The sequence below is a fragment of the Lepidochelys kempii genome, chromosome 3, assembly GCF_965140285.1.
Source record: "Lepidochelys kempii isolate rLepKem1 chromosome 3, rLepKem1.hap1, whole genome shotgun sequence".
In the NCBI taxonomy this organism is placed as follows: Eukaryota; Metazoa; Chordata; order Testudines; family Cheloniidae; genus Lepidochelys; species Lepidochelys kempii.
The window spans coordinates 91030398-91056428 of NC_136382.1; the positions used below are offsets into that span (position 1 = coordinate 91030398).

Sequence of the window (26031 nt, forward strand, 5' to 3'; positions counted from 1 at the left end):
CTCCTCAACCTTAAAGAGAGCTCAAGAATATATATACCAAAAATGTAGCTTTATGTTATTCTATGGGGTAGGGTGGTTAGGCATGGACTTCAGAGTGTTCCTTAGGGTGACCAGATGTCCTGATTTTCTAGGGACAGTCCCAATATTCAGGGCTTTGTCTTATAGAGACGCCTATTACCCCCCCCAATGTCCTGTCCTGATTTTTCACACTTGCTATCCAGTCACCCTAGTGTTCCTAGAAAAAAAGGAACTGTGCAGAGGAAGAATACCCATGTGATTGTCTCCTCTTGGTTGAAGTTAATACGAACTGCAATCTGTCCTTGATATTCTGGAGATTTACTACATTTATAGTGTTTTCTGCAACATAACATTAAATGAGAAAAAAGAGGACATTTTACAATTACTATTATTAGAGTGGAATGACTCACCCAGAGAAATCCATTCCATCATATAGTCTGTGGGGCAACATATCATCTTAGTGCAGAGGAGCTTCAGCAGCTTTGCCATAGCTTTGTGCTCGTGTAACGCTGACAGACCCCGGTCGTCAGCAGGCAGGATCGAACCTGCAGCCTCTGGAGCTTAGTGCATGAGCCTCTACCACATGAATGAAAAGCTAACTGGCTGTTAGCTAAGGCTGTAGAGCAGACTCGTTTTTCTCTCTCTCGCTTTAAATGGTCTCGGTGCCACTAGATGGGACATAACACCATAACCTGGAGGTGTGTGGGTTACATACTTCCCCTAGCCAAGGAAGTGCATCCTGAGCTTCAGAGACTTCCCAGTTGGAATCATGGATGAGCCCCCACTTGTAACGCCAACATACCCCGGTCATGGGCGAGCGAGATCGAACTTGGGGCCTCTGGAGTCAACTGTTGACCTGGGTCAACTGGCTCTTAGCTAAGGCTGTAGAGCAAATGCATTTAACTTTCTCTCTTAAAGTGGTCTTGGTGCCACTAGATGAGACAGAACACCACACCCAGGAGGTGTGTGGGTTACGTTAGCTTGTCATGAATTTCGACTAACCAACAGTCTAAAGAAGACTCTGATTATGGCACAGGGTGTGTTGGCTGCACCAGAGGTTTCAATAGCTAAAACCATACTAGATATTGTGCACAAGTTCTGCTATCTAGAATCATCTGTACTAGAGAACTTATTGCGAGATGACAAGCTTAATTCTTGCATCAGCAGCCGCCATATTCAGCCAACTAACCAAGGGCATGTGAGATAACAGGAAACTAACACTGAACACCAAGATACACATCTAGCAGACCTGCATTTTGAGCACATTGCTGTTGGGTGGCGAGGCCTGGACCACCTACCACAGACATGAAAGAAGGCTAAACATCTTTCACACACCTGCTGCCTTTCCCGTATTCTAAATATCAAGTGGGAAACCAAAGTTCCTGACACTTGAGAAAGCAACATTGCCAAGTCTAATCACTCTTCTCGAACACAGATGTCTCCGTTGGCTTGGTCATCTACACCCAATGGAAGATGAACATAGTCCAAAGGATTTCCTGCATGGAGAACTTATAAATACCCTGAGGCCACTAGACTGACCTAGGGTCAGGTACAAGGACGTTTGCAAGAGGGACTTGAAAACTTTCAACATTGACACCATAAGCTGGGAAAGGTGCAGCTAGCAACAGGCTGCTCTAGAGGCCTGCACTTTAGCAGAGAGTCAAAGAGCTGAAGGGAGTGGTTGTGAGAGAGGAAAGTGAAGAGAGCGAATAGCAAAGTGCAGCAGTTCTCAAGCGCTAGTAATGAGCTGACTTCTTCCTCTGGCCCTGTACCTTACGCCTGCGTTATCTGAGGCAAGGACTGTCACTCAAGAATTGGAATTTTTAGCCACTTGTGATGCTGCCGAATGACACACAGTAACTGAACTTTTTTGGCACTTACACCATCACTTTTTGAAACAGATGGTTGCCATCATATAGTTTTTAGGGGCAAATGACCATAGATTCATGAGAGTTAGAGATGTAAAAGACCTATTAGGTTACCCAGCCCAACCACTTGCTTATGCAGTATTGCTTCCTATAGTACATTTTCAAGGGAAATCTAAAACTGTGTGAAGAATACTTGCAATCACATCTGTTTGCATGCATAAACCCATTAAACAGACTTTTATGTGTCCAAACAAATAGGGATATTATAGGGACTCTCTAAAATCTAGTACATTTCAAAGAAGGAATTAAAAGCAGTTCCAGATTCTGTCCGTTTCTGTGTTTCTACAATCACAATTTCTTATGATTTAAAATGTTTTTTTCTCCCCACTGCTGCATGAAAGATTCTAAACAATCTGGGAAACTATCCAGGGGATAGAGTGAAACTGACTTTAGTCAAAGTGCTGTCAAATATAAACAAACAAATAAAACGGAGAAACTTTTTTCCTCTAACCTCTTTCAGTTCCAGGAATCTTAGGTGTTGCTTGTAACAATAGTAGGTAAAAACTTTTCCGTGAGAAGTGTGATTTTTAAGTTGACAGTTCCCTTCCCCCGCCTGGCACATACCTCTCAATCATACATAAACTTTGGCTCTCAAGAACAATAGTAAGAGTAGGAGCACCTGGTACTTCCCTTACAAGTCTCCAACAGTTTCTCCACAGACTTGTCATTCTTTATCTCCTGAGATTTTGCAATATATTTTTGAACACAAGAGACTCAGTTACCAATATCCAATATCAAATGATTGTTTGAAAACAGAATGTAACCCAAGTATTTTATCACTGGTGCATAATAATAGTAACAGAAGCAATGTATATTCCTTGTTTAAACACAACAGTGTGCATAGCATTACAGTCTGCATTGCAATATTCATTTAGACAGACAAGCAACAGAAAGATTATATTTAGATAAAAAGCACATCAGGATTTTTTAAACAGCTGCAATTATGTTGCCCAGTCAGTCCTCAGCTTCAATAATTTATGAGACCTAACAGATAAATATCAAGCATCTACCATTAGACCTTCTTGACAGCTAATGAAAATATCTCCCATTTTGGTAAGTGCCTCACATGAAAATTCAGTAACAAATGAAACACATGAAAAAGTTCCTGGTTTAGTGAAGGTTAATGGGAACAATGAATTTTTAATTTTTGTTTCATATTCTGCCTATCTCTAAGTCCCATTGTGTGTGTTCGTGTGTGTAAATTTAATTGTACTAATTTTCAGGGGTCTCTATTTCCAGGAATTTTGTGTTTAAATTATTTATCTGTAAGAAATAATGCAGTAAGTAGGGATGCATAAAATATTTTGTCTACAGATATATACCATATTCATTTTACCTAGAAAAATATATGTTTGTAGTATCTTAGTGACAAGCAGACTGATTTTAAGTTAAACTCTTACTAGGAACAGTAACGATGTATAAAACTAAGGTTACAAACTTTCCTAAAGTCCTCCAGGAAGTGAAGAGTTGTCACACTTTTTGGAGAACTTATTCTATAGCACAATGTAGCTGGAACTTAAGGTCGCAAAGGGAAGGCTACTTACCTTACAGTAAGTGGAGTTCTTAGAGATGTGTTCTCCCTGTGGGTATTTGCTGTAGGGTGTGCATCCGCTATGTGCGCCTAGGACCAGAAATTCTTCAATCACAGTGTCAGTTATGTAAGAACATAAGAACGGCCATACTGGGTTAGACCAAAGGTCCATCTAGCCCAGTATCCTGTCTTCCAACAGTGGCCAATTCCAGGTGCCCCAGAGGGAATGAACAGAACAGGTAATCAAGTGATCCATCCCCTGTCGCCCATTCCCAGCTTCTGGCAAACAGAGGCTAGGGACACCATCTTTGACCATCCTGGCTAACAGCTATTGATGGACCTATCCTCTGAATTTATCTAGTTCTTTTTTGAACCCCTTCAAAAACACAACATCCTCTGACAAAGAGTTCCACAGGTTGGCTGTGCGTTGTGTGAAGAAACACTTCCTTTTGTTTGTTTTAAACCTGCTGCCTATTAATTTCATTTGGTGACCCCTAGTTCCTGTGTTATAAGAAGGAGTACATAACACTTCCTTATTTACTTTCTCCCCACCAGTCATGATTTTATTCACCTCTATCATATCCCCCTTAGTCATCTCTTTTCCAAGCTGAAAAGTTCCAGTCTTATCTTTCCTCATATGGAAGCTGTTCCATACCCCTAATCATTTTTGTTGCCCTTTTCTGTACCTTTTCCAATTCCAATATATCTTTTTTGAGATGAGGTGATCACATCTGCACGCAGTATTCAAGATGTGGGCGTACCATGGATTTATACAGAGGCAATATGATACATTCTGTCTAATCCCTTTCCTAATGATTCCCAACATTCTGTTAGCTTTTTTGACTGCTGCTGCACATTGAGTGGATGTTCTCGGAGAACTATCCACAATGACTCCAAGATCTCTTTCTTGAGTGGTAACAGCTAATTTAGGCCCATCTTTTATATGTACAGTTGGGATTATGTTTTCCAATGTGCAGTACTTTGCATTTATCAACACTGAATTTCATCCGCCGTTTTGGTGCCCAGTCAACCAGTTTTGTGAGATCCCCTGTAACTCTTCACAGTCTGCTTTGGACTTAACTATATTGAGTAGTTTTGTATCACCTGCAAATGTTGCCACCTCACTGTTTACCCCTTTTTCCATTGGTCCATATCTGCAATGCTATTCCTCCTCATGCCACAAACCGAGGGCATAAATGGTGGTGCCAACAGTCTGCCCCTTCAGTTCCTATTCCACAGCGAATCACGTGAGGATCCAAATCAGAGGGGAAGGAGAGCAGGTCAGGAATACCCACAAGTACCACACATCTCAAAGGAATCCAGTTGTTATAAGGTAAGTAACCTTCCTTGCTTCTTCTAGTGCTGGTCCCCATCTGTGTTCCCGCTAAGCTGCACGATTGGGTGGCTGACCAGGAGTGATTCAAGTGCCATGCACTTGATTAGCAGAGCTGCACACATCTGGCAGCATGTATTCAGGTACCCCTCCCCCTGCTACTTTGCAGCCATGTTGGAGCCCCTTGGAGCCCCTGGCCAGCTGCAGGCTGTGCAGAGTGGGGGGAAGGGGGAGGCACTGATGTCAGGGTGTCCCCCTCCCCCTGCCCTTGGAGCCCCTGGCCAGCTGCAGGCTGTGCAGAGTGGGGGGAAGGGGGAGGCACTGATGCCAGGGTGTCCCCCTCCCCCTGCCCTTGTACCCCATCTCTGCAGAGCAGGGGAGTGGGGACAGGGATCGGGAGCAGGAGAGCTGCTGCAGTCTGAGATCTGAACGAGCCTTCCAGGCGGTGAGTGAGTGCCTTAAAAAGACAGCCCATGGTCTCTCAGAGATGTCCCCAGCAGCCAGCACACACACACACACACAGAGTCATAAATATAAAGGGAAGGGTAAACACCTTTAAAATCCCTCCTGGCCGGAGGAAAAACCCTTTCACCTGTAAAGGGTTAAGAAACTAGGATAACCTCGCTGGCACCTGACCAAAATGACCAATGAGGAGACAAGATATTTTCAAAGCTGGAGGGGGGGAAGAAACAAAGGTTCTCTGTGTCTGTGTGATGCGGGAACAGAAAAGGAATGGAGTCTTAGAACTTAGTAAGTAATCTAGCTAGCTATGCATTAGATTTTTTTTTGTTTAAATGGCTGATAAAATAGCTGTGCTGAATGGAATGTATATTCCTGTTTTTGTCTCTTTTTGTAACTTAAGGTTTTGCCTAGAGGGATTCTCTATGTTTTGACTCTGATTACCCTGTAAGGTATTTACCATCCTGATTTTACAGAGGTGATTCTTTTACTTTTTCTTCTATTAAAATTCTTCCTTTAAGAACCTGATTGCTTTTTCATTGTTCTTAAGATCCAAGGGTTTGGGTCTGTGTTCACCTATGCAAATTGGTGAGGATTTTTATCAAGCCTTCCCCAGGAAAGGGGGTGTAGGGTTTGGGGAGGATTTTGGGGGGAAAGACATTTGGGGAGAAAGCAGGTTCTTTCCTGGTTATATATCTGTTAGACGCTTGGTGATGGCAGCAATAAAGTCCAAGGGCAAAAGGCAAAATAGTTTGTACCTTGGGGAAGTTTTAACCTAAGCTGGTAAAAATAAGCTTAGGGGGTCTTTCATGCAGGTCCCCACATCTGTACCCTAGAGTTCAGAGTGGGGAAGGAACCTTCACACACACACACAGAGAGTCTCTCCCCTCCCCCCTGCCCATGTACCCCATCTCCACAGAGCAGGGGAGGAGGGCAGTGCTCCGAAGCAGGAGAGCTGCTGTGGTCTGAGGTCTGAATGAGCCTTCCCACGGTCAGTGAGGGTACCTTAAAGAGACAGTGCACGGTGTCTCTCAGAGACTTCCCTAGTAGCCAGCACACACACTGTCTGTGTGTGTGTGTGTGTGTGTGTGTGTGTCTCTCTCTCTCACACACACACACAGTCTTTCACCCTCACCTCCCAACACATACTTGTATTATTGTTGTGGTTACTTCTTGGTACTTCCTGCAATGCACAGATATTCTCTGTAATTTTATTTTTTCAAAGTGTGTTATTTGAGTTTTTTGACTGGTCTATGCATTTCATCACTTTTATTTCTCTCTTACACTTAAATGTAATTCTTTGAGTAGTGAGTTCTAAAATGCCTAACCTGTGCTGGCTGGAGTAATTATCCCTATGGTAACTTTTTAAAACTATGTATTTTATCTAGGTTTTTGGTTTCTACTGGTGGTGCACATCCACACATACTTTGGTGCATATAACAAAATTTATTCCGCACATGGATGGAAAAAATTAGAGGGAACATTGGTACTGTATTAACTATGGGCGATTCCCAAACCATGTTTATTTTGGAGAAGGGTGCAAGAAGGTACCTGGCACCACAGACTCTGGGACTGCTGAACCAAAGGATGCATCATCTGCCAAGGCATAAGTCAGAGAGTAGTGCCAAGTCAATGTACTGACAGAGCTCCAAGTAGTTGCCCTGCAGATTTTGGAAAGAGGGACACCTTGCAGTGATACTACTGGGGCAGCCTGTGCCCTATGTGAGTGACCTTTGGTACAACATGGAGGAGGAGGAGGAATTTCTTCAGGCTGATAACAAAGGAGGGTGCAGCCAGAGATTCACCTCAAGAATCTGTGGGAAGATATGGCCTTGCCCTTCATTCCAGCAAATGAAATGTATAGTCGAGAAGCTCCTCAAAATGGCTTTGTCCAATCCAAGTAGAAAGCCAGGGAGAGACTTTCATCTAAAGCATGTCATCTCCTTTCATCTCTCAGATGGGGCTTCGGGTGAAATACAGGTAGATGAATCATTTGACTCAGATGGAAATCCGACAGGATCATAAGAACAAACACAGGATCTAGGCCACCGTCAGCAATAAATACAGGAAGAAGCATGAAGCCAAGGGCTCAAAGGACAGCCTCATAAGTGCTTCTAGTACTAAATTCAGATCCCAGAGAGAGCAAGATACCAGAGGGGAAATGTTAACAAAGCCTTTAAGGACTGGACTGTCATGAGATAAGTGCAAACTGAGTAACTCTCTCTTGGAGGGTGAAATGCACTGATAGCCGCGAGATGCACTCTCAGTGAGTTGACTGGAAATCTTGATATCTTTAGGGAGAGGAAGTCATGCAGGATACTGGAAAGTTAGGACTTTTCCAGAGAGAGGTGATGTTGCTGGTACCACAAGGAAAAGCACTTCCATTTAGCAGCATAACACTTCAGTGTAAAAGGTTTTCTAATATTAAGCAAGATATATTGCACTTCTTTTGAGCAGGTTCATTCAAAGTCTGTCACCCAATCACTAAAAACCAGGCTGGGAGCTGGAGGGAAGCCTGGCTGGGATAGGTTTCAGAGTAGCAGCCATGTTAGTCTCTAAGATGCCACAAGTGCTCTTTTTCTTTTTGCGGATACAGACTAACAAATTTATTTGAGCATAAGCTTTCGTGAGCTACAGCTCACTTCATCGGATGCATGCATCCAATAAAGTGAGCTGTAGCTCACAAAAGCTCAAGCTCAAATAAATTTGTTAGTCTCTAAGGTGCCACAAGTACTCCTTTTTTTCTGGCTGGAATAGTTGGTTCTGCCCCCATACTGAGAGAGAAGTGTTGGGGATGATTGTAAGTGAATGCACATATGTGGGGTCATTTGTAGGGCCATCATAGGCTATTATAATTACTGTTGCTCTGTCATTCTGTATTTTCCAGAGGACATGAGGTATGAGGGGAATGGGAGGGAAGTTATACATTAATGGTTTTGACCATGGAAGCAGGAAGGTATCCCCTCTAGAGTCCAGACCCTGGCCATTGAAAGAGCAATAGTTTGCCATTTCTTGTTTTCTTGGGTGGCAAAGAGGTCCCAGAATGGGTACCCCCATTGGTGGAAGATTTGCTGAAGCACTGAAGAGTTGAGCTCCCACTCATAGTCCTTGTTGAACTGCCTGCTGATCTGATCTGCCAGGGAATTCATGAATCCCAGAAGGTGCATTGCGGAGAGGGTGATGTGATGGATGCACCAGTTCTATAGCTGTACCATGTCCCTGCAGAGCGATCTAGCCCATGGAAATAATGTCCACAACCCATTTGCCAAAGGTTCAGATTGACCATCATGGAAGGAAATGGGTTAGGTGAGTGCCAAATGGGGGTGATGGTGGTGACAGAACAACTGGTTAATGGCTCTTGAGCAATCCATAAAAGCACCGTTTTAGAGGGCTGATGAGTTTGGAGGGAAGATATTAATGGAGCAGTGTATCTGCCTTGTTGCAGTCATGAGACTCTTTCAGTGTGTGGAGTTCTTCATACATCTTCTTGCTGAAGAGGGTGTTCCCTTCTAAAGGGAGGGCCTCCTCTGTTGTTTGTATCTTAGGGAACCCAGATGTCTGTAACCAGTAAGCTCATCTCATGACCAGCAAGGTTGCTATTGAGCAGGATGCCATGTCCACTAATGATGACCTGGCCTTCCCCTCACCAGGTCCGGCCTGAAATTGAGGCTTACTCAATATGGACATTATGGTCATTCAGAATCCTGAAAAGCAAGCTGACTGAAGAGAAGTTCTTCGTACCAATGGTCCAGCCTCTCAGCCTCTTTCTCTGAGGGGTTGGATTTTTGGGTGATGGGGTCTACTGCATTCAGGGGCTATCCGGACTACCAGCAAGTTTGGGTGATAATATAAATATTTTGTCCCCAGAGGGGACAAAACATCTATTCTTGGCTCGCTCTTTCTCTCTCTCTCTCTCTCTCTCTCTCTCAGGTGGCCAAGGTCCTCCAAATGGCCTTAACCGGGTCCAAGATGGCTTCATTCATGGATAAGGACATCTTGGCAGGAGCTGCAGAGTGGAGGATGGCTAAAAGCTCTGCATGTAGGTCCTGCACTTCCTTCAATGGGATCTGGAGGGTGTCAGCTATCCTCCTAAGCAGTTCTTGGTATAGCCTGTAATTGTCAGGCAGAGGGGGGAAGATTGGCAATACCGCCTCATCTTGGGACGAGGATGAAGCCGTAGAGGGTTCTGGCCATACCAGCTGCTCCAGCTGTGTCTCTTGATATTCTGCCAGCGCTTTCTCTCTAAACGCTGGAGGCTGAGGTTGGTATCTGAAGTATTACGATTCTGGGCCCAGTGGCAAGGGTTCCATGCACCCTAATGTGACCACATAGGGTCATATGGGTACGGAGGTGGACCATATGTTGGTACCAGTACTCCTTTGGGGGTGAATATGGGTCCTGGGCAGGGGAGGGTCCCCATGAAGCCCTGTCAGGTCTAAACTCTTATAGGGAAGCCCTTGTTATAACTGGTTTACCATCTCTTGCTCTCGGAGTAGAATTTCTCTGATTCAGGAGGTAGTGCCATGGTGTCACCTGGGTGAGGGTGGTGTGGCTGGAGGTGGGACAGAGACAGCATCCTGATATCATAGCTCTGTTGGAGGTGGGGTTGGGGAATAGATGGTGTTTCAATGTGTAACACCGACAGACTCCGGTCGTCGGCAGAGAGGATCAAACCTGGGGCCTCTGGAGATTAGTGCATGAGCCTCTACCGCATAAGCTAAAAGCCAACTGGCCCTTAGCTAAGGCTGTAAAGCAGACTCATTAACCTTTAAGTGGTCTTGGTGCCACAAGAGGGGACAGAACACCACGCTCAGGAGGTGCATGGGTTACAAATGTCCTATACTAATACTGGTTACATGAGGACCAGGGACTCTGGATCCAGGTAGGTTGCCAGAACATCTTGAAGGGCGCATCTCAGTTGAGCTGTAAGAGAACTGGCTGGAGTCTTTGGTTTCGGGACCGATGGTGCAGGCTTAGGCACACAGTATGACACTGCCAGCGTAGAGGGTGTGCACTGCTTACTATCTTTGCGCCACTAGAGGACAGTTTTGGAACAGCAGAAGCTGCTGGTATCATCGATGCCTGCCCAATCTCACCATGAGTTCTAGGTGAACCCTGTATGGGGCACAGAGTCTTGTCCAAACCTGAGAGAAGGAGTGAAACTGCTTTCCTGTCTGAGGACCTATGAACAGACTTCTCTGCTCTTTTGTGCTTCTTACCCTTGTCATGCTTCCACTTGGTCTTTCGGCTTGGTGGGACAATCTGCCAGTGCCAGTGGAGCCATGCTCAGTGATTCAGGTGAAGAGTTGGAGAACGGGATGGCCCTGGATCTGATCTAGGTCTCATGGTTAGCTCCAAAAGAGGTTGGCAGACCTGGAACTCCCAGAGCCTGCCTGGTACAGGGGGAGACAAGTGGATAGAATACATGACTCCCTGAAGCAGTGGGGGCTGGTATTGTGAGGGTCACTCAGAAGGAGATTTAGGGACAGACAAGGCAGAGTTGAAGCGAGGAACCCTGGGCATAGGGGAGACAGGTTGGGGGAAGGAACCTCCCCAACTCTAACTAACTAACTAAACTAGATTTAAGCTAACCAACTATGTAAACGTAAGAATGAAACAACTATTTACAATTATTTACAGGTAAAACATCAAGTGAAAGAAAAGAATACAGGTGGATTCTGTCCCAGACCACAGGCAGTAGAAGACAAACCGAAGAGGCACACCCACACTCAGAGGGACCAACACTCAAAGAAGAAGGGAAAGGATGCATTCAAAAGTCAGGAAATGCACATAAAACCTTTACTCCTCTCCTTTATGAAACTGCATTTTGATAGTCTTTAATTACGTAATCACATATAAGTATTTTCATAGGAGCCCTGTCTCATTCCATGCTCGATTCAGCAAATGAGCAAAGGAAATGTGACACTGATTTTTAAAAAACTTCTGGAAACAGAAGCAAAGAGGGAGTATGCACACACTATAATTGCTATCTGTCTATTATAATTCAATAATATTATATTTTCAGTATGGGAAATTAAATTCCAAATTTTCAATACTGGCTTCTTATTGTGAGTGCCCAAATTTAAAGTCAGAGAATTGCAAGTGCACCTCTGAAAATTAAGCCTTATTCATATTCTTATGCTCCTAAGTGAAGTTTTTATCTCAAATCATGGCACATTCACTGAGGACTCCAGAGAACCTGGATTTCCAGCTCAAACACTGACGTCTTCATGTAAATTCATTCTCAGAGGACATGTACATATATCATATATTTGCGCCCTGAATAGGTAAAGATATGTGGCAACCTCTACTGGTGAATGTCCACATATTAAAACCAACTTTCAACAAGGAATTAAAACTTTGGGGCCTATTCTTATCTTGATAAACTGGGACTGTCATTATTAATTATTATTATTATTACTATTGTTTACTATTGTTTACTAATTATTACTATTGTTATTATTATATTAATTGGCTCAGAGGGAGGAGCAGCGAGTCTGAAACATCCCAGTCCAAAGGTCCAGTCAATCCATGAAATTAGTGCAATAAACTTTCAATCTCCATCTACTCTGCAAACAAATTTTGCAGCTTCATTTTGGTATGATTCATTGGGGATGCTTTAATTCTTTAGCAAAAATAAGGGACACAAAAGATACCCACAAACCCCATTCAGATGAAAGTGATTCCCTAATCCCTCCTGAAGGCCAGAGCCTTCATTTAGATCATTCTTGAAAGAAATTTTGTGGCAAATCCAGCATTACCTCATCAAGTGTGCCTCCTTCAGGAACTCACTCTTCTCATAGTCTGTCGCACCCTTCTTCAAAGTCTATGCAACACAAGGCCAAAACAAGTAGTTGGCACAATTCGATCACTGCCAGTGTAACCCATGTAGCATTTATATCAGAAAAAATTCAATGGGCTGCTTTCCTCTTCTCACACACACACACACTTTTCCTAATCTCTATTTCCAGGAGTGGCTACAATGTAATAGGCACTTTCTAAACAGAAGTAGGCATCTATGCCCTCTTCCTACTCTGAGGAGCTCACAGTGTAAGGACAGACTAGTAAACCGAGAGCAGAGTATGGGGAAGGGGGGTAACAGCTGAGGCTAAAGACACTTAGGAAAACTGTGTTCAGCTGAAAGGAGTTGCCTATAGTTGCGCAAGACGGTTTTAACCGTGTTTTCAGATGCATCCCGTTTGTTTTCAGCTTTCCTCTTCTGCGGCTGTTCAAAATGCTCTTGATAAAGGTAAAGCTACATATTCAGTGTTCCTGAACATGCTATTACACCTCCCTGCTCCCCAGTTCTTGCTTCGACTGACAGTTAAACAGGAGGGAGATTGGATCATTCTGTCAAGTCACATTACTGGGGTATATCTACACTGCAGTCGGAAGCCCACCTCCTAGCCTGGGTAGACAGGCTTACACTAGGTTTGCTTGAGCTAGCGCACTAAAAACAGCAGTGTGGATGCTGCAGCATGGGTGGAGGCTCAAGCTAGCCACCCAAGGACTGATCCAGGGGCCTCAGGTGATTAGCCCAAGCCGCCATCCGTGCCACGGCATGCACACTGCCATTTTTGGTGTGCTTGCTTGAGTAGAGTTAGTGAGTCTGTCTACCCCGTCTGGGAGGCACATTCCCAGCTGCAGGGTAGACATGCCGTGGGTTGCCTAGTGAGTTCGTCTCGCATTCCAAGATTTGCAACTGAATGTAGATTTTGTCTTAGTTGAGTCCCTAAAGGAGGGTGATCCAGAATTTAAATATGTTAAAATGTTTAACGTGATTGACTGTCTCAGTTAAGGAAAGTTCCCAAGACTGGACACTAACAAGTGTTATGGAGGGGAGCTCAGCCCTTAGTGATTTCCACAAGGTCATGAGTGAATTAGTGGCAGGGACAGAAATAAAACCCATGTTTCTTGACCTCCATTCCTATGGCCTAACCACAAAGCCATGTTTGCCCACCTTAGACCATGCTGTTGCTAGGGGGCTACACAGCTGAAATTACCTTCACTGCCACTTTGGATTCCCCACTTCCAGCTCCTGTGGTATCTACCGCAGTCCCCTCGTACACCTCTCCAAAGGCTCCACTTCCCAGCAGATTATGCAAATTCAGTTTGTCCCGAGGAAAGGCTGGCAAGCATTCAATCTCAGCCCTAGTGGGGAGAGTGCTACAAAACAGTATGGCTTGTTATAGCTTTCAGAATAAACAATCATTCAAATAAATATGTGGTTGAGGAATATTCTCAACATTTTGCCTTAAACAAATTTGGTACAGTTTGTCTCAAACACAGTTCACAAAAGACTAAAGTGATGCACAGGATTTTTGCATGCCCTCTGCAGAGGAGGGAATTACACCTCTTGTGTACCTAGAGCCAGATTTATACACGTCACAGCACAGAAAATGCTGAGAATTCATGGACTGATATTTCACGGTGTCCCAATGGGAGCAGCTGGGTCCTACGCTCTTTTGAAAAGCTGGACCTTATCTAGGTGCCTAGATGGAAGCTGAACTCTTTTAAAAATCTGGCCCCATTTGTTGGCATTGAGTCACTTTCTCTGGGCCTGATTCTCTGAGTGCTGAGCACCCACAGATCTCACTGCCTTCACTCATAGTTTTAGGCACTCAGCATCTGTGAAAATCGGGCCCACGAAGGTCGGCTAAATTTTCTGCTCTGTAAGTAGCTTTTACACGTCACAATTACATACCTCACAGCATAGCAAGCATTAGACAATCCCACAGCATCAGCCAGCCCCCTAAGTTGATCTAATTCTTTATCTTCCCTGACGAGCACTATCTGCCCATTCTGCGCAGACTTTCTGAACTTCCATATTCTGTGCCAGACTGGAAGGGAAAAGCAGAACACAGGAGACTGCACTTTGACATCCTTTTACACAAGTAAACTGAATAATTACATTTGTTTTTCCTCTATATCATAGACCCTTTTCTAGTCCCTTTCCTGCATTTGGGTTTATACATATGATCAGTGACATACCTGACAAAACGATTATTAACCATACCAGTGTGAGTTTACAATGCAAGAACGCAACTACACCCTCAGTGTCCCTCTACTCTCCCTGCAGAGAACTAAAATCATTACAACGAAACTTGCCCCTGTGAGCATAACTGGTAATCTCTGGTGACCCAAAACATGAGCATTCCCAGGTCCCTTCTAGCCCCAGGTCTTCTGCATGGGGCTATACAGCACCACCTAGCAGAGATCCAAGTTCGTACTGCGCTGAGTATTGGAATCAGCCAGGGCTAAGACCATGAAACATGCTCCAGTGATTGCTTGGCACCTCACAAGATCTAGCTCTAAAATACCAGCTGGTCCTTCTCTTACATTTCTGATTTGTTTCCTTTTGTTGTGGTCTGGCAGACCCACAAGATGTATTAAACTTCGTAATCACGTACCAAAAGCAAACAGTGCAATCACAATGAAGATGAACGCAATCACTCCAGTCACAACAGCTGTGGTAATAGTTGCCTCTGGGTGGGGCACAGCATCTGTTAAGGAAGAAACGAGTCGTTCACTGACAATGCAATGTGGGTGAGCAGTACTCAGCTAAGCAAAACTGTGACTTTTTCTACACTGCACTTTCGTGAAAAATGACAAAAGTTTTAATGACAAAAAGCGCTTGTTTAGACAGCGCTTTGTCAGCGGGAGCCGCCCTCCTGTCAATGAAGCTACTGCCCCTTGTTCAGGGTCATTTGATTTTGTTGCCGGGAGAGCTCTCTCCTGGCGACAAAGGGCGGCTATACTGTGCACCTTACAACGGTGCGGCTGCAGCGGCACAGACATGCCGTTGTAAGGTGTGCAGTGTAGACAGAGCCTGTTAGAACTCCTGCTCTGTGCCATTCCTCTACCCCTCCGACTGTCGTAAATGAAAGACGAGTGCTGAGCCGTTGAACAGTTAGGATGGGATTTTCAAAAGCCTCAGTGCATTCCTATGTCTGCTCCCACTGAAGTCAATGGGAGCAGAATTGAGCAAACGCTGAGCTCCTCTGAACACCACCCTTACTTCATTCCATATCCCGCGGCATCTCCAGACAGTGTAGAGAAACATATCCAACCCAGTGATAACAAGTGCAGAGAGAATTCGGCCCCAGTGTTTCTTTGAGAAGAAAGTTAGCCCTAGCACTACCAATCGGGAATCTTCACAGAAACACTGCTATTAATTGCCACGTACACATTGTACACTATAGATGCGACAACATCTTCATACAAATAGTTGTCTCTGTTCATAAATCATTGGGATTGCCCTGACTAACAATGATTTGTGTTGGTGATCGACCATTTCAATGTTAGCTTATTAACCAACTAAAAAGTACAGCACATACCTTTAACCAACACTACCTCGTCACTGATGCCACTGTATGCACCCAGTCCCAGCATATTTGCAGCTGCTGCTCGAAACTGGTAAGTTCCTACTAGGTTCTTGGACTTCCATGTGCATATATTGCTGCAAGAGCCATTGTAAACCACCTCCCAAGAAGGCTTCATTTCGCTTGTGTTCCGGGACCCCTTCCTACAAAGCGCACAGCAAAACAAGAGAGATATATTAGCTAGTTTGTGTTATTTACAGCTTCTGCCATACATCATTTCAACAGCATGGCCTACGTGAAGACTCTCTTCGTGCACATGTTCCACATTCAGTACCATTCCATGCACGTGGGTTTGGCTGCAGAAACACAGTGATATTAACATGCCGTTCCAGTAACGCAGGAGATGACACCTCTTTAGCCTGGCATAGAAAATGAAATGCCAGCATGTTTTGGACATACATGGCGAGGGCATCCTTTCTGCTGTTTTAATATGCAGCTCATAGCTAGGATCTCAAAACATTGTTATTTCATTTTAGGCAAAACTCTTCATTTATTCTTTGTACTATTAGAGGTTTTAGTTCTCTCGGGCCTAGAGCAGTTCAGTGTCCCTTGTGGATCAGGTTTCACAAGCTAATAAAGAAAGCATGTCATTGGCAGGGAAGACACAATCCTTTAGCTAGCCAGTTTCCCACAGTATCTGCTGGCTGCCGGGCATATTGCTTCCTTTTTAAGTTGGCTTTGATTGGATCACTTAACACAAATTCAGAGCAGATTATACATCATCTGAAGAAGGAGCATACATTAGATTTGTAGGGCATGTCTGAATCGTCATTTCATGTTACATGATACAGGTATACTTCATGTGAAATGGCCTTGTACTGTATGCCAACAAACCCCACAACTCACTCTAAAGCAGAACAACAGAACAAAAACTTCTAGCCCAGAAAGCCACGTGGAAGCTAAATGTATATGTTATTGGGTTATTCATGTTATTGACAGAGCTCTGTGAAAATCAATGGGTATCCTCAAGGATATTATGCAAATAGTTTCTTTGGTATTGATTAGCTGGGTTCACAGTTACCTAACTGGGTTCAAATGAACCTTGGACACATTGCAAAACTCAGTTGAAACCATTGACTTTCTCCTGGTTTTACATCAAAACCACATGAGAAAAGTAAATTTCACAGAACTGATGAAAAATCAAAAATGAATTGTGGATTGATTATGGGCTGCTTTGGAGCCAGGAGAATACAAAGCTTGTGACTGTGCATAACCCTTACATGAGATAAGGTTCCTCATCATGCCTTTCCTCACCTTGGACTCCCACACATGGGTCAGGTGCAATCTGGCCTTTAGCAGATCAAAATCTTCAGGGCTCATCTATCTCAGTTATCGTATGCAGTTCAGTCCTGCCGTGTACTCACAGAACTGTGGTAGAAGCTTACAACACCAGGAAGATATGCCTGGGTGAAAGCTTATGCTGCTGAAGTATGCCAGCCTCTGGCAGTGCTGTCAGTTTTTCGCTATCATGAGCACAAAATTAACTTGGGAAAAACAATGCACTGAGTTTTATTTTTTGGTTCTTTCCCTAACCCCTAATCTACAAAATGTCATAGAAATATCCCAGCAGAAGAAACCCCTTTGATATTATGCAATCTATTAATATTCAGGAGATTTAATACTTACATTGACTCTGGAATGCCCTGACAAGATTCCCCTCCAGATTCCTTATCAGGAATTGGAAGAACCAAAGACAACTCTTCCTACAAAAAATATCCTAGGCTATACAATTAGCCCATCTGATCCCAGAACAAGACTTTTTAAAGTTTTAGCTACTGCTGTGTAGATGCCTATGAGTATAGATAGACATGTTCACTAAAGCTAACCATTTGCAAGAGGATTAATTCAAGGAGTTCCCAGTAGCCTGGAACATTTAATGCCCTTGTCTGACAACTAATTAACATTTCCCCCCAGATTCCTCTGGATAATGAGGTATCTATACTTCAATTAGTGATGAATATGCATTAATTGATTCAGAGGTTTGATTTGGAAAAGCGTCCAAAACTTCATCTGATTAACCAGTTTATCCAAACAGATCTATGTATCTGGGAAATGGCCTGAAAATCTTATTAGAACTAGTTTTCTTATGAGATTTCTAGAGCTTTCTGGTTTTGTCTGAGTTTATCAGAGTCAGAAATACTGAGAGGATAGCCATTCCTAAGACATTTCTTAAGCCTCAAGGAGCTGACTGAGGAGATATTAGAGCCATTAGAGATTATCTTCCAATACTAATAGAATATGGGACAGATTCCAGAGGACTGGAAAAGGACAAATTTAGTGCCCATCTATAAAAAGGGGAATAAGGACAACCTGGGGAATTACAGACCAGTCAGCTTAACTTCATTACCTGGAAATATAAAGGAGCAAATAATCAAGCAATCAATTTGCAAACACCAAAAAGATATAAGGTAATAAGTAACAGTCAACATGGATTTTTCAAGAACAAATCATGTCAAAGCAACCTAATAACCTTCTTTGACAGAGTAACAAACCTTGTGGATGGGGTGAAGCATTAGATGAGGTATATCTTGACTTTAGTAAGGCTTTTGATGCTGTCATAGAATCATAGAATCATAGAATATCAGGGTTGGAAGGGACCCCAGAAGGTCATCTAGTCCAACCCCCTGCTCGAAGCAGGACCAATTCCCAGTTAAATCATCCCAGCCAGGGCTTTGTCAAGCCTGACCTTAAAAACCTCTAAGGAAGGAGATTCTACCACCTCCCTAGGTAACGCATTCCAGTGTTTCACCACCCTCTTAGTGAAAAAGTTTTTCCTAATATCCAATCTAAACCTCCCCCACTGCAACTTGAGACCATTACTCCTCGTTCTGTCATCTGCTACCATTGAGAACAGTCTAGAGCCATCCTCTTTGGAACCCCCTTTCAGGTAGTTGAAAGCAGCTATCAAATCCCCCCTCATTCTTCTCTTCTGCAGGCTAAACAATCCCAGCTCCCTCAGCCTCTCCTCATAACTCATGTGTTCCAGACCCCTAATCATTTTTGTTGCCCTTCGCTGGACTCTCTCCAATTTATCCACATCCTTCTTGAAGTGTGGGGCCCAAAACTGCACACAGTACTCCAGATGAGGCCTCACCAATGTCGAATAGAGGGGAACGATCACGTCCCTCGATCTGCTCGCTATGCCCCTACTTATACATCCCAAAATGCCATTGGCCTTCTTGGCAACAAGGGCACACTGCTGACTCATATCCAGCTTCTCGTCCACTGTCACCCCTAGGTCCTTTTCTGCAGAACTGCTGCCTAGCCATTCGGTCCCTAGTCTGTAGCTGTGCATTGGGTTCTTCCGTCCTAAGTGCAGGACCCTGCACTTATCCTTATTGAACCTCATCAGATTCCTTTTGGCCCAATCTTCCAATTGGTCTAGGTCCTTCTGTATCCTATCCCTCCCCTCCAGCGTATCTACCACTCCTCCCAGTTTAGTATCATCCGCAAATTTTGTCTTACATGACCTTCTCATAAACTATAGAAATACAACCTAGATGGAGCTACTATAAGGTGGGTGCATATTTGGTTGGAAAACCATTCCCAGAGAGTAGTTGTTAGTGGTTCACAGTCAAACTGGAAGGTCATATCAAGTGGGTCCCACAGGGATTAGTCCTGGTTCTGTTCTGTTCTTCATCAATGATTTAGATAATGGCATACAGAGTACACTTATAAAGTTTGCAGATGACATTAAGCTGGGAGGAGTTGCAAGTGCCTTGGAGGATAGGATTAAAATTCAAAATGATCTGGACAAACTGAAGAAACTGTCTGAAGTAAACAGGATGAAATTTAATAAAGACAAATGCAAAGTACTCCACTTAGGAAGGAAAAATCAATTGCACACATACAAAATGGGAAATGGCTGCCTAGGAAGGAGTACTGTGGAAAGGGATGTGGGGCATAGAGGATCATAAGGTAAATATAAGTTAACAGTGTAAGACTGTTGCAAAAAAAGCAAACAACATTCTGGGACATTAGCAGAGGTGTTGCAAGAAAAACATGAGAAGTAATCCTTCCACCCTGAGCTGATAAGACCTCAGCTGGAGTATTGTGTACAGTTCTAGGTGCCACATTTCAGGAAAGATGTGGACAAACTGGAGAAAGTCCTGAGGAGAGCACCAGAATGATTAAAGGTCTAGAAAACATGACCTGTGAGGGAAGATTGAAAAAACTGGATTTGTTTTGTCTGAAGAAGAGAAAACTGAGAGGGGACATGATAACGGTTTCAAGTACATAAAAGGTTGTTACAAGGAGGAGGGTGAAAAAATTATTCTCATTAACCTCGAAGACAGGACAAGAAGCAATGGGCTTAAATTGCAGCAAGGGAGGTTTAGGTTGGACATTAGTAAATACTTCCTAAATGTCAGGGTAGTTAAGCACTGAAACAAATTACCTATGGAATCTCTGTCATTGGAGGTTTTTAAGAGCAGGTTAGACAAACACCTGTCAGGAAATGTCTAGTTATCACTTAGTCCTGCCTTGAGTGCAGGGGACTGGACTAGATGACCTCTCGAGGTCCCTTCCAGTCCTATACTTCTATGATTCTATTATTTCAATATTATCTTCACATACATAAGGAAGACTTAGCCATAAGAAAAACTAAAAGCTCCTTGGGTCTCTGGCCTAAATTTTCAAAATTGATTTTGAGTGTTTTAGGACATTTTAATTTTTGGAAGCCTGAGACACCTCAGAGGGGGTGATTTCCATAATGAATTGAGCAGCAGCCCTCTGAAAATCAGATCCCTTAAAACTGTGTCAAGTTGAGTACCCAAAAAATTGAGGGACCTAACATTTCTAGTCACTTTGGAAAATTTGGAATCTCATCATGAGCTCCTCAGCCTACCTCTTCTATTAGTAAGCACAGGTTAGGAATAAGCTGAAAGCCCGAATTCCCCCCTTCAGCCACAAATCATATGGGTGATCTTCCTTCCCATCTTACCTGAAAACAAGATGTGCAGGGGCATGTAAATACAATTTCAAAACCAAGGATATTAAACATTTAGAAATTTCTAAAATGGCTTGAGTTCAATTTGGGATTTGGGCCGGAATGTAGGTTCATTAGTATTTAATCTGAACCTATTTCCTACTTTGTTACTGTAAAACATTCTGCTGGATACCTATATACAAATGAACCATCGATCATTTGCTAGCAGGAGCGTGCTCTGCAATTCACTTACCTGCTTTCTAAAATGTGGTAGGTAAGATTGCTTCCATTGTCTTCAGCTTTTTCCCACTGTACAAAATTTTTATTCTCCTCTGCTATTTTGGGGATTCCTGGTTTACTTGGAACTCCAGCTATTGTGCAAAGTGAGAAAATGGAGAATTCTGAAAAGACAGTATTTTACTACACACATTTCATATTCTGAGAAAAAAGTGACACGAGCAAGGGCTAGAGCAAAACTTAAACATGCACCGGGGTGTTGAGACATGGGAAGGAACTGAAGATTTGCAGACTCTGGTCTAAAAGGCTACTCATGGAAAAGGAACCTTTGGACTTTTATTCATGATGGAAAACTTCATAAGGTTCTTTCACACACACTCAGACTTCTGCTTGGATTCATGAGTTCTTATAACATTAAAGTAGTTCATTTCAATTCCACTCTCTTCTTCCCCGTCTCCCACCTTTGAAAGAGTCCTCCAATTTTATTTTTGGCAGATATTTATTTTGTGCCTTTTTTTTTTTGAGTTCACACAGAGAGAAATCAGTGATTCTTATAAGATGATTATTATGTGGCAAATATAAAGCACCCTGAAAATGTTTACTTTCACCCTCAGAATAGTGTTAATCTAGGATCAGATGATTTTAAGGGCTTACCCCTAGTTTTAAAGCTTCCTGGAGGTGAGGTGCTTTTTGCTCCGGTTATGTAAATGACTGCTGCTCGCACAAAGTAGTTGGTGTCAGGACGAACTCCCGTGAGATGACATTTATACACGGGACCTTCCGTACACGTAATATTTGCAGGACAAAACCAGCCGTTTTTTGTTTGCCACTAGAAAAATAAAATATCATCTGAGTCAATAGTCTCACTCTGTGAGGGCCTGATCCAAAGTCCATTGCAACCAACAGAGTCTTTCTATTGACTTCAGTGGCCTTGGCATGGGGCCCTTAAAGAAGTGTGTATACAAACATAAGTATTGAGAGGCTCTTGAGGCTGGAGAGCATGAACTACAAACCCTCTTCCGACAGACCAAGGCCACCCAGAAATTTGATGTTATTCTTCTGAGATCTACAAGGCCTAGAAATCACATGGGACAACAGAGTGGGTGGCATCTGCATAGGTATGCCAGTGCTGGAGAGACCATAAGCAGCCTGCCCCTTCCACACCTGTGTTTGGCCAGTACCTTTGGCTTGCTGTGAGCTTTGCTTGCCAGGCTGATCCTAAGTGAAGCCTTCGCGATTATGATCAGCTCTGTTAAGACATTCATGCAGTCTAGTAGCGCCTATGTTATTTTCTGACTATCGTGGTTCAGACATTAAACCCGAAGTTGCCATGTAGATTGCTACCGTTGTAGCATTTACTTCATAGTGCACGCTGCCAGACTGATTTGTTTCCCCAGCAGTTTCTTTCTAGGCCTGCCCCAGGTAGCAGATGAAAATAAAATTCATAGACTGTTTTAAAAAAATTATTTCAACATTTAAAAAAAATTGAAGCCCACCTATTTCTTTCTAACCATGGCACACACTGGAGAGTGCATAAGGAGGCTATTCCTTCCCAAGAGGTTCTGGATGACTCAGCCAAAAATCTTTTGGATCTCCTGAAGAATGCCTGCTGCAGTGGCAGTTCTCCCTTGTTCCTGGCCAGTGCTGCCTTCACCTGGCCCCTTGTTGGGGTACTACTACTGGCAGTGATATTATGGTGCCTGAATTACCCAGTGGGACTCCCTGCAGCCTTCCCTAGTTCCCCACCCTCTACAAGGCTGGACAGAATCTGGCCTTTAATCCAAAAAGGGTATTTTTTACCTTCTGCACTTCAAACCAGAATTTGGTTATGTTGCCATGCAAAGGAGACCTCCATTCTAACTGACAACTGGTGTTTCGGGCAATTATATTCACTGGGACAGGTGGAGTCTCAAACGTTGCTGCAAACACAGGGGCACTCTCAGAAAACCAGTTCTTCTCTGGATGAAAAGCAAGAACCTAACAGGAGAAACAATGAAACATACAGTCTCAAGCCACTCTGAAAACTGCATTTGATTTGGTTTTGGTGGCTGTTGTTATGGCAGTATGAATGCTCCCTTCCATCATTCAAGTACCTTGGAACATTACTTAACTGCTTTAAACAACGTTGATACTCAGGGGAAGATTAAGACTATGTCTGGCCTGAATCCAAACATTCTGGGCCTTCCCACTAACACTCTGGGGATCCTGAGACAAAACTCCTCTTGGCCACGAGCCCCATCCACCAGACTCTTCTTAACTCCCCAGTTCATCTTTCCCACAGAACTGCTCCCTTCCTATTCTTTCCTTGAGGGACACAAGCATTCACGCAAACCTTTGGATGGCGCTTTGACACCCACCGAGTCTTCTCCTTAGGTTTAAAATCACCAATTAAAATATCACCTATTCTGTCCATATAGGTCTCCTTCCTTTGTCTGCAGCCTGCCTGGACAGTATCATGAATAGCATCACACTTCAGTGGAATTCAATGAGCCACAAGGAATTGCGGCATTTTTACCAACTAGATGTTAAGGACCATTCCCTGCGCTCCTCTCTCTGAGGCACATCCTAATTTGAGAGACGTTTTTCTCCTAAAACCCACCAAACAGCCAACGCGCTGCATGCATTTTTAAGACCCTTGTTAACCTGTCCTTGCTAATACTAAAGAAATACCAGAATTTGTGTATTGTTCCTCCAGTTGCAGTATGCTTTAAATTTTATAAACTGCTGAAAGGTGGAATCCACTTTTATGTGTCTGTCAACTTTCAGTGAAATAATCAAGTATAGTTCTATGGAAAAAAACAGAAAACCCTGGATGCCACAAAGGGACTGAGGCATTGCGATGCTCAGCTTCCCAATGCTTAACGTTTAGGTGACTAAAAAAATCACAGCAACAACACCATGATGCACAAAGCCTGAATTAGGTGTGTAGGCTAATATGTGTGAAGAGACAAGCACCTTACAATGAGAGCCTCAAAAGCCAGCATGCTAAGTGGGGAGCTGCCTTAGCAAGCCTGTAGGAGATGCTGTGGAGAGGGGTATGCCCTAAAGCCCTTCCCTTCTCTCCGAGATAGGCTTTTAGTTCATGCTGCAGGGAGGCACCTATCTCTGCTTAAAGAAAAGGAGGACTTGTGGCACCTTAGAGACTAACAAATCTATTTGAGCATAAGCTTTCTGCTTAGTGATCCACAGCCAAGAACCCTCTCCTAGAGTCAGGCAGCGTAGACACCTAAGTCATTTTTTGTGAGAGTGAGACAGACACCTGCTTCACTCCACACAAAATGCATGGGGAGGTCTGGTGACACCTTTTACCCCAGTCATTGGAGCACTCACCTGGGGTGGGGAGACCCAGGTTTAATTCATTCTTCTGTCTGATTGGGGAAAAGGAGCCTCCCACACCGTTCAGGACAGTGCACTAACCATTGAGCTATGGGATATTCTGATGTGGGGCTTTCTCAGTCTCTCTGTTGAAGCTGTACCAAAGTGGATTAAATAATGAAAGAGCTATTGGGCCAGAGAGAGAGCGCGAGAGAATGATTCTGTAGCCTGGTGGTGAGGGCATGCATATGGAAGACCTAGGATCCAGTCCCACTGCTGCAGTGACTTTACTTACACACAGTGGAAGAGCGTCAACAGGAGAGACTGAGGGAGTGCTATATCATGATATCCCACAGCTCAACTGTTAGAGCACTCACCTGAGATGTGTGGGAGACCCCTGTTCAAATCCTTTTTCCCCCCAAAGGCAGAGGTGGGAATGGAACTCAGTCTCCCATCTCCCAGGTGAGTGCTTTGGCCAGGGAGCTAAAAGCTGCAAGGTGAGTACCACCACCGACCAGATTTTGAAAGGGTTCCAACCCTGCAGGCAGCCTCTGAGCATGCCTACCAAATCAGGCACCACACACTTATCCTTCATTTATCTCCCTCCCAGTCATGGATCGTCCTGGGTTTAGGCGGGAAACAGGCTTCCAAATGCCTAGAGTGAGGCAGCAGAGTGCATGCTGGGGAGGAACTCAGGCACCAAGGGAACTTTTACCCTGACAATTTAGGCATCAAGTGAGTTTAGCACCTACAGCATTAGGCAGAAGTTTTCTGGATCTCAGTAGAGCCTAAATGTCAGACACAGGCACCTAAGCCTGGAGTTCTTGGTAAGTACCTCGGTAGATCTGGATCAAACAGCTTTTTGGAAGAACTAGAAATTTTCCATTTTTCATTGAATAAAAAATATTTTAATAATAATAACAATAATACTAATAATAGGCCAAAGACCTGACCCTACTGCCAGTGGAGTTAATGGAAAGTCTCCCATTGACCTCAATGGATCAGGATGGAAGTTTTGCAGTGGGACTTCATGATTTGAACCAATAACATTTTACATTTATATAGCTCCGTTTATCCCATTTGAACTCAAACTGCTGCATATACAATAGGACTGAAAAACTCTACGTTGCAGGGGGAAGGTTGGCAGCCATCCGATCAACTCACAGCATGCTGTATTACAGTGCCAAGAGGAGAAGTACTGGCTAAAGATATCACAGCCGAGCATTACACATATGCATGGGGTCTTAAGTATCCACACAAAACAGAAAGGCCCCAGAGCTCAGTTTTTAAGATCTCATCTGAAAGATCCACACAAGGAGAAATGGATGAAGTTTGATTTATCTTCCTCAGAAAGCTGAAGGACCGAGACAACTCTGCCAAGGGTCTGAACCCATGTTTACAAAGTGTAAGTATGCTTTTACTTTACAAAACAGTGGCTTGGTCACTTGTTGGGTAATAAGTATATCATATTTTCAGGCTTCTTGAGTAGACAAAGTCACTTATAACTATACCTTGAATATGTTCTTTGTTCCACCATTGAGGCCGTTAATAGACCAGGCAAGTGATCCATTTGGAAATTCATTTTTTCTCCAAGGAGCTGCAGGAATTGGGGGTAAAAAGTTGACAGTAATTTGATAGCGGACAGAGTCTATGGGTCCATTTGGCTGTGAAGGCTCACTCCAAGATATATTGATGGTGTTATCAGACATAACCAGTATCTCAATGAGGTTAACTGCCTCTGGTACTGAAACAAAAGGGAAAAACAAAAATCTTGTAGATTTGGGGGGCAAGGGTTATTTTCAGAGAAATCAAGAAGAAAGTATCAGTATAAAAGGCTTTAAATATACACAAAAACATGTGACGTGTGATCCATTTTTAATAGTTACACTCTATCCCTACAA

General features: G+C 43.5%; 1 protein-coding gene across 1 annotated transcript in view; it reads right to left on the reverse strand.

Annotated features, from left to right (window-relative positions):
- The window catches only part of ROS1 (ROS proto-oncogene 1, receptor tyrosine kinase), a 93747-nt gene that overhangs the window by 18180 nt on the left and 49536 nt on the right, over positions 1–26031 (reverse strand). Inside the window, exons 27-35 of the mRNA XM_078851966.1 lie at positions 25642–25874; positions 22616–22792; positions 21470–21644; positions 20832–20949; positions 15607–15794; positions 14680–14772; positions 13974–14109; positions 13273–13435; positions 12031–12095 (exon numbers count right to left, since the gene is read on the reverse strand). Coding sequence (XP_078708092.1) covers positions 12031–12095; positions 13273–13435; positions 13974–14109; positions 14680–14772; positions 15607–15794; positions 20832–20949; positions 21470–21644; positions 22616–22792; positions 25642–25874 — 1348 coding nt within the window. The remainder of the gene's footprint in view (positions 1–12030; positions 12096–13272; positions 13436–13973; positions 14110–14679; positions 14773–15606; positions 15795–20831; positions 20950–21469; positions 21645–22615; positions 22793–25641; positions 25875–26031) is intronic.